Source organism: Embiotoca jacksoni, unplaced genomic scaffold (genome assembly GCF_022577435.1).
Source record: "Embiotoca jacksoni isolate LCO1_2020_lvr unplaced genomic scaffold, fEmbJac1.0.p SCAF_8, whole genome shotgun sequence".
Lineage (NCBI taxonomy): Eukaryota > Metazoa > Chordata > Actinopteri > Embiotocidae > Embiotoca > Embiotoca jacksoni.
In genome coordinates this window covers 18408765-18418477 of record NW_027185436.1, presented here as the reverse complement: position 1 = coordinate 18418477, position 9713 = coordinate 18408765, and the positions used below count along the sequence as shown (strand labels likewise).

Here is a 9713-nt window from a genome sequence, read left to right as displayed (position 1 = left end):
AAAAAAACAGGTTATATAGGGTTAGGGTTAGTCCGGATCGTGTGTCACAAGTAATAGCGTGAAAAGTAAAAGTAGAGCTATCTTATTTTATCTTATTTATAAAAATAAAATAAAAATAAAAAAAATGTTTACTAACAATACTTACATCTCTGCACAGGCCTGCATATACTGGTAACTATCCTGGCTCAAATGTCCTTTTTTTTCCCCCTCTCTCAACATAAAACTGTGGTAGGGACATGATATTGAGAACCTTGACAAATGATGCTGCAATCCACTCAGAAGTGACAAACAATTAAATGAACACTTCTGAGATTAAGCAGACTGGAGGCCATAATGCTCAATGAAACACTGAAAAGCCCGTTAACTCATCCTCTCTCTGGATTTTTGCATCTAATCAAAAGCTTAATTTGTTATAATGAAGGCGATATAAATCTGTTAACACTCACATTGTGGAGACCTGCCTCCCTTTTGGGGACAAATTGCAAGTCACCATAATTCATTATTTTTAATATCAAGACTGGGTTTAAGGTTCGGGTTAGTCAAGCAGTATATAGTAGGGCTCGGGTTCAGTCTCAATGAAAATAATGCAAGAGTGTCTGGGTATGTGTGCTAATACACATAATCATTTTACTGTTATACTGTCTTTTTGGTTTTATTTTTTAGTATCAAAATTGAACAGTGCTAGGCCATCACGATATTGTTTTAAATGGTATTTGAAACTAAAGTTGACTAAACTTGGCATCATGATATTAACTGTTATTCTGAGAGGTTTGGCTGCTGCATGTTGCAAGGATGAAAAATTCCATTGTTATGTAATTTTATTCATGCCTTGGAAAGCATTTTAATGATGATGAACCATCTTAATTTATGCAATTAGAGTTAATGAAAGATTGATATATTTGCCGGCAATGTCAATACAGTCTTGCCTGTAACTAATTGAATTGGATCTGACATATTTTCACTTCAAGGTTCACTTTCTCAGCATCCAGATTTGTGCTTAAAGTTATTCATATTCAAGACTGTGGGTGAATAGGTTCACTACCGGGACATTTACAACAGAACAACAGAATGCAAATAAAACGGCTATTAATACAGTGGAAATAAACATAGACTGTGAGTCTGTGAATTGTGATACACATATGAATATTTAAGAAAGAAACAAACAAACAAACAAACAAAGAAATTGGTGACAGTAATACATGGTTTATTCCACTAGGTGGAGCGCTAACATCATGAAATAGTGAGTCCTTGAGTGACAGTAATAAAAGGATAAGAGAATGTCAACACACCATTCAATTTGAAGCTGAAACCATTCCTTTAAAATCCACAGGTTTTATTCAAAATAGTTTAGTTTACTTTTAAACCTGTATTTAAAGAAAGAGGGCTGTGAGCAGACATGATGGTTTTCATATCACCCATGGTAATAAAATAATAGCTGTTGATCAACACAAATTTAAGGAGTTTGAGCAACTATCATTCTGTGTTTTGATATATTTTATCACTTTGAAAATTAAATAATTCTGAATTCCTCCATATAATGAACACATACAATTTTTTTCAGGGACAACTTAACAAATTTCCCCTCGGGGATTAATAAAGTAACTACCTACCTACCTACCTACAAGGTTGATTCCCATGTTTCTTGTCCAATACTCCTGCATGTAAGTCATAATAATATATGCAATCTTGAAAATTTCACTTTTAGTATCCTGATGTCTTCAGAAATGTTGATTAGTGTGGATATTAGTATTATCAATCATTGATGAGAACTGTATCTTCTTCTTTTTTTAAACACCTTAATATGAAGTAGTCTATGAAGACAAATTCAAGGCCACAAGGTCACTTGTTAAATTCCATTTATTATATATTTATATATAGGTTATAAACATCACAAAATAGAAAGTTGAGGGAGGTCTTGCACAAATATATAATCAAGTAAAAGAGCAACCTTAGATTAGTCAACAATGGCAACGGAAGCAGGCATATCATCATATCCGGGTTCAGTGCTGCAGCTATGTTAGGAACATTCTTCTTTAATAATTTATGTTTTAGTGCAAACAGAGTCTTTGTAGCTGTTGTCTCAAAAGAAGTATTCAATATTTATAATAAAATAGGATTTTACAATATAGATGTCAAGGTTGCTCTTTTATTGCATATAGTTTAATTAAGAACATACTGTGATATTAGTTACTATAAGGTCTCAAGGTCATGATGTTCAAATGGTCATATGGTCAATATATACTATAGACCTTATATATTTCTAAGCATCAAATAGTATCTCATTAACATCAGAAATTGAATTGTAAGCAATATTAAAATACCTGAATATAAATAACATGCTTTGAGCAAAATAATTATTCATTTACAATGGTAGTTCAAACAACCTAAGTCTAAAGCTGTCGAGCCTTTAGAAACAGCTAACCCTATACATTGCTGTGTGTCAAATACATTTTAGTTTTTGATGAAGGCCACTTTCAAACAAAGCAATGAATGACATCAAGTCTTTTCACAAGATGAAATAGGTTACAACTAAAATCCTTAATGAAGTGGAAGAACAGAAGTGGGAGTTTGATTGTACTTCTTTATGAAACAAGAACTAATATAGCAATAATAATTTTTTTAAAAAAATACCCACACAACTACAGCATACCAAGTAAATAATACTTAAATACTAATAAACAGTTGCAATATTACAACCACTGTAACAAGGTATAAGATAAAATTCTGATATAACATTTTTGGAGAAATCAATAGTGAAACCTGGCTGTGCCAACTATTATGTAGAGGCAATGAAATGTGCACTTGATAAATATTGTGTGCTTCGTACATTGTCTGCAGAAACTACACTGATCATACATGTTCACATCTTAAACACCTGGATAACTGGGTTTGTGCCTAGTCTACATGCAGGCTATTAACTCTTCTGAGTGCAACAGGATCAAAACAAGCCAAAAACAACAAAGGGCAACCTTTAAAAGTGTGTGATTACTGTATGTGTGTGTGTGTGTGTGTGTGTGTGTGTGTGTGTGTGTGTGTGTGTGTGTGTGTGTGTGTGTGTGTGCGTGTGTGTGTGTGTGTGACAGACAGATCTAAGAGAAAGAGACAGAGAAAGAGCGCTTGGTCATATTTATACACATATTTCCACGTCAATGTTAAATTTTCTAAATCACACCATGTATTTACAATATGTACATGAAGCTGACATCATTATCGTTACTATTTAGTGTTCTACTATATAATATCATCCAAGAGATGAGGGGTGCCCACCCAGTCTAGTGTTCTTGGCTCAGATGCAGCCATGATCATGCACATAAACTGTTTCCCTGTTCTCTTATCTATTGGGTAAATAGTAGTAGGAGTGAACCTTCTGTTGCTCTCCACAAACTCACACAGCTGATTATAGATTTTGGGGTACTCGTGACGAAGGAAGACTCCTCTGGTCCTGAGCTCACGCTGGATATTGACAAAGCAGACCTCTCTGGCTTTTCTTCCCTCCTCCCCCTCTTTGTCAATGTCTGGCGTGCCTGGAGGCGGAGTGAGGATGAGAGTTTCCATTTCACTATCCTTCTTGAGTACCTTTTTGTCAGGGCTTGAGGAGGCCAAGGACACCTTTGCATATTTTCTAACCGTTGGTGCTTGGACCCTTGGTGAGGGTCTGTTAGGCACTAGTTCACCAACAGCTACGGATACATTCAGAAGGAAACATTCATTGGGGTCATACTCGTTACCTGCATGCTGCAGTTCCTTGCAGTATTCCCCTAGGTTGTCCTTGAAGCCATCCAGCTCTCTGAGAGATAAGTATGTGGGAGACATGAGGAGGCTCTCGAGTCCAACTTGCAGGAAGTTGTCAGCTGTCTCTGGATTAGCAAAACCCAGAAAGAGAACGCCTCTCCCTCTGGAGAGGTAGCCAGCTTTAGCAACGCGCGAGAAGGCTTTGTGGATCTCTGAATTCTCTCTGCAGAACTTAAGAGTGTGTCGACACACACTGCTGACACGACCGTACAGGCAGGTCCCTTTATGGGTCTCCCAGTCATCCCTGCGACAGTTTCGTGAGCAGTAAAAGGTGTAGCAACTGTGACATGATTTGAAGTACAAGCAAGCATTGAACATATTCTCAATGCGGTTGCACTTCTTATTCGCACACACCATAGTGTCGTCTTCATCCGTGCTGTGGTCTGGAGAACATTCTTCTGCACTCCTTTGTAAAGCATCACATCCACTATCAGGGTCTTTGAATGTGTCAGGGCTGGATTTAGAGGACGGTAGCTGTGTGTTCAGACATCCAAGGTTTTCATGTCCAGCAGATCCTCTGTCTTTCTCATCGTCTTCAGTGATTAGTTGTTTTAGCTGGTCTAAAAGGTCTTCACTTGACTTTCTGCTCGTTGGTGGCTTGTAGTCAACAACCAAATCAGCTAAGAGTTCATCCAGTTGCTCTAGACTCTGCTGGAGGGAGAAGTTGTTGTGTTTCCTGTCTTTGGTAATGGCAGCTGTGACAGACGGCTGCTTCTGATGCACACCTTTTGGAGATGGTGCCTTTTCACCGTCCAACGTATCCCAGCTGACAGTGTGGACATCACGTCGCCTGCTGTTGCCTGCGCATATGTCATTGTCTGTTATGGTGATCTCGGGAGTTACAAACCAGTGCCCACTCTTGGAATTCCTCCACGGATTGCTTGAACCCCTCTCTAGGGAGCTTTCGGACAGTGAAAGAGCTGCGTAGCGTCTTGGTGAACTTGAAAGGTTAAGTATGACCGGTTGAGATGTAATTTCAGGAGATGCTCCATGCCTTGCTTGGTAAAACAGGTTCTCATAGCTTCGTCCCCGTGGCACTGATTGCTCTCTGTCGGGCTTTGGGAATAGGATATTGTCCCAAGACTTGGAGTGGTTTTTGGCCTCTGCTCCAAGACGACTGGTTTCTGTATAGCTGTTAGTGAACCACGGAGGTATACTGGGGTCTTGCCTCACTCTCGGTGGTGTGTGAGAGGACTGGTTAGAGTAGCCAGATATACTTGAGCGATACCAATCATCTGAGAAAGCCTGGGACATTCGAGGGCGTCGACGGCCCTCGGTATGATATGGCCTTGATGCAAAGTACTGCTCCTCAGGAGAGCTGAACGGTTTGGAATAAAACAGCCTGGAGCTGCTCATTTGGTATGGATTGAACCGGCTGTCCTCGCCATAACAAGATCTAGACAGTGGAGTTGGAGAAAAGTATGATCCTGCCTCACTTGTGGAGTAAGGCCTACTATATACAGAGTGTGCTGGCTCTCTGTTGGAAAGGTGGTCTGTGTAATATGACCTGACAGGAAGAGTGTGCACCCATCGAGTCCTGGGATCATACTGACTGGTCATTGTACTACCATGGCTGGTTAGACTAGACCGATCATCCTGAAAGTACGCTCTAGAATAGGGATGAACCGGATACCGAACAGGGTCCTCCGTATAGAAAAACTTGGTTGGTATGTTGGGATTTGAGTAAGCTCTTTGTTCATGACTCAGATACGGTGCTGTTGGCGATGGCATCCTGTGCATGTCTAGATGCTGGTAAGAGATGGGAGACATGCTGGTGTAGTGGTATCCTTGTCTAAAATCTCCACTGTAGCATTCGCTTGGAGTGGGCGTTGGTGAGGAGACAACCTGCCGTGGTACATACAAACCTCTGCTGCTACTGGCCTGGGAATATCTCTGCCAATGATGCTCAGTCCGTACATTGGGAACCTGCCTAGATGTGTGCTGCAGTACAGCAGCATCTGGTTTAATGTCCACACGGCACCTAACATGAGGGGTTATGGCAGGTTTGTCTCGTTTATCCTCCTCAAAACAGTCTGAGACATAGAGTGGCGAATGAGGCTGCAGTTTGATAGGGTGCACTTCATTTAAAAAAGCCCTGTTTGAGGAGTAGGCTTCTCGTTGTGTTTCAGAAGTCCTGAAGTTATCAGACACAGCCTGAGGTGCATCCCTCCCCTTCCTGGCCCCGGGGGGAGATACTGAGATGGGCACGGGAGTGAGAGTAGACTTAATTCTCGGAGCGCTTTTAGATCTGGTTCTCTTTTTAGAATCTGACCATGTAAGGTGGCTGGTTTTGTCCTGGGTGGTGTGCTGCTGGAACTGCCTGGTGTTAAACAGATCGGGGGACGAAAAGCGAAGATGCCCCGGCTGATCTAGTCCATTCCACATGATATCTTTGTTTAATGTCTGATGCTCAGACCTCTTGTAAGGGTAATCCATTGAGGAAGAGAAAGTCTGCGGGTCATCCAGTGACTCAATAAAGTCAAAACTGCGGCAGTGTCTCTTGTTAATGATCTCTGATTTATCAATCATTTTCAAGTCACATTGCTGGGAGGTGTGGAGAGAAATGGAATGGTCGGTGATGGGATTTAGAGTAATGTCCCGATAAAGAGTCGATGCCAGTAAATCAGGGGGATGCGTTCGTGTCATCTTAAGGGAACTTCAATGCTCTCCATTCAGTGTGATTCAAGATCAACACAGCCTGGGGAAAGAAAGAGATAAAGCAAATAGAGTTGAATGGTCTTTCAATACAAGTGTAATGCTCTAAAACAAAAAAATCACAAACAGTAAGTTACTTACAGGAAATACAAGCAACAGTTGTTGTTTATTTGCTTAAAATGGACATTTATCCTGTAAAACGACAACTGTTTTGGTCTGACAACTGTAAATGCGATGGGGTATACATTTTACTGGTGTGGTTGTTAATTGACTAACCAGGTTAAAATATTTCACGCCCAAAGCCACAACTCAACACTGTATCTGAGCAACATAACAATCAGTCATAAAAGGCTTGAGTTAATATAAAATACATGAGGTAGGCAGTTTGTATGTAATGAAACTAAAAAAAAAAAACCTTTAATTAGAAAAGTAAGCCTTTACTAAATGAGCCAGGTGAGTATTCACATCATCTTGCATTACTGACTGGGAGAAACAAAATACAAAACTTAACATACATGACGATATACACAGTAAACTGCTGGTAACAGAAAGCCCCTATTTCTAATTTCTCTTCTTTAAATGTTAAACATGGTTGAAAACATAACATTAAAGACAAATTCAGATATAATATTTATGATTTATACTGAAAATTCCTTCATAGTATTACATTACCGCAGCATGTCTTGCTTTTCCATTACATCAGGTAACCTATAACCAATTAGTGCAGCTTAACATGGAGACAAAACATCAATAAAAATTCTACCTATAAATAACACAGTCAATCTCTGATTAAAGAACATCCAAAAGGTCTTTGAAAAATATTATGGACAAAATGTTTCAACAATGGATTTTCATGTCTCACACACATGGGCTTTCTTGTTGGCACTCACCCACAAGCCAACCCTGAGTTACCATCTGTTCATCGTGATGAGAGAGGACTGACCAGCTATTTCCCTGTCATGTCTCTTACAACACACCTAAATATCACGTCTGTTCACAACCATCCTCCACACACAAACGTACACTGTTATTTACTGATTTGCCTGGTTTGTACGATTTTTATTTTTTAAAGTCATGTTGGAGGGCACTCGTGTGTGTATCAGAGTGTTTTTAATAAAAAGAAACAGCTTAATCTGCATTATATATTTCACAACTGGTCAAGGCTGTTTGGATTTGCATCAATTTAACTCAGTGGGTAAAACATTACAAATAAATACCCGATCAAGTATCAATTTTAAATAAAGTACATCAGCTTTCCTTTCATAATTAATGAAGTTAGTCCCATTACATAAACCTAGATAAATCAATTTGGCTTGCTCAATAGAAATGTATTGCAGTTAAAGAGCAAACATTTGCTGTTTTTTTACAGTTCAGATTACACACTTTACTACTATCAGACTGTCACCACTATGACTATGGTCACTAATAACTACTCAATGGATGACTGTTATGAATTCAATCTGGGGCTAATTCTGTATCATTTGTTCCAAGAAGGGAGAAATAAAATTATGGTTATCCTATTAGTAATGAGCACAGAATTAATGATGGGATATTCCACTTTAAAGGGAAAGAAAGTTATTTAAACACGTCTTACTTTTAATCCTACTATTATTCAAGGTTTTAACAAACGAGGTGAGGTGTCAGCAAAATAGCAAGGGCCTTAGGGAGACTTAATTTTACCATACAGTACAAAAATATTCAGTGAGTAGCTCACTATTAAAGTCTATCTTTCTACAACAACAACCCAGCTTTCATACATTATTGGATATGACAGATATGAACTATAAGCTCCTCTTAAAATTATGTTGTTAAAGAAATGATGTATGATGCTCTAAAAAGAGCCCTAGAAAAATTACTGTAGAACTCCCTGAAGGGATGCTCTAATATATAAAGGGCACGAGATAAATAAAATATGAGTGAATTATGTGGGTCTACAATAACTGTTAACATCACATCTGCAAAAATATTTTAGGTACTGCAGCTTTTTCTGAACAAAACATGAAATCCCACTGATCTAGGACGAAGGCCTGGAGAAACAAAGCAGATTTGTTTTTTTAATATTTAGAAGACAACATCTTGACTCTGGTAAACGCGTTGCATTCCTTCCTCCACTCATCTTCATGGTGTAAGGCTCCTCTTCAATAGAGCGACTACACTTTCTAGCACAAGTATAAAACCACATGCCACATACTGTCTCCATGACTACAGCACACAGCAAAGAAACCATTAAAAGCTCCTCCGGCTGCACACTGAGGGGAAAATGTCAGTCTGAAAAAAATAAACGACTGAGAGGTAATCAATGTGAATGGCTTTAATATATCTGGGGGCAAATCTATCTGGGAAACACAAGAGCGACTTTATGGCAAAGGATGCAACAATGATATTGCATTCACCTATTCATAGAGCCAAAGACTGTTTTTTTTTCTGTGCTTTTGTACGAGGCTATGATTCTATATGCAGTTCAATATTATTTGGGGTCATAATGTATTTGTTTTGACATTTACAACTAAAAGAACTTCGAAGACTCTGTTCTCTCCGTTTGCAGGGTTTTTTCCAGACAATAACAAATGTGATGCAGATTTGCCTGAGACCTCCCCGCAGGCCCATACCAAAGCGCATCCAGCCTTGAAGCGTTACCAAATACTTGCTCTATCGCACTTGGGCACCCCTTTTATTTTTGGTGCTGCGGCACGGACGGCCCTCCATCCTTCGTGGCTGACCCGATGCCTTTGAGCCCGGAACGACAACATTTGAAAGAAAGAAGCAGCACTCGGGGGTTCAGATCGGGACAGAGACCGCCGGGAAGCAGAAGAGCTAAAGAGGATGAGTTCGGCTAAGTTTGGACAATTGATGTTTTGCGAGTGAACGAGAGGCCTTACCGTGTCGCCAGTGAGTTGATCGGATGCGGTGGACATGGTTGAAGCGGCCAGCCTGTTCTCCGTGATGTGCAGCTTCAGCCCTGCCGCACCTGCTGTGAGCTTCCCGGAGCACGACACTCGTCCTTCATGCTGCCTTACATGTTGTCTGCTTCACCCAGCGATGCTCCCACACTCTCTCACGCCGTTGTGTGTGTGTGTGTGTGTGTGTGTGTGTGTGCTTGTATTTGTGTGTGTGTGTGTGTGTGTGAGAGATGGAGGGTAAGCAGGGGGTGTGTCTGAGCTTGCGCTTGTGCGCGTGCCTCTGGAGGCGTGGTTGTGCATGTTTTTATGAGGAGCGAAGGAGGGGGCCGGGGGTATCTGGGTGTTCAGTCTCGGAGCAGCAATGCG

General features: G+C 40.2%; 1 protein-coding gene across 1 annotated transcript; it reads right to left on the bottom strand.

The window, feature by feature from the left end:
* Positions 1–1839: 1839 nt before the first annotated feature.
* unm_hu7912 (un-named hu7912) lies at positions 1840–9575 on the bottom strand. The gene is made up of 2 exons (XM_069178288.1): positions 9327–9575; positions 1840–6490 (listed from the first exon to the last, which is right to left on the bottom strand). Exon 2 carries the CDS (start codon positions 6436–6438, stop codon positions 3232–3234), a length of 3207 nt encoding a protein of 1068 aa, XP_069034389.1. The 5' UTR covers positions 6439–6490; positions 9327–9575; the 3' UTR covers positions 1840–3231.
* Between the last annotated feature and the right edge of the window lie 138 nt (positions 9576–9713).

Bases quoted from the DNA above. Each gene is read 5' to 3' on its own strand.
- unm_hu7912 (XM_069178288.1), bottom strand. From the start codon at position 6,438: ATGACACGAACGCATCCCCCTGATTTACTGGCATCGACTCTTTATCGG.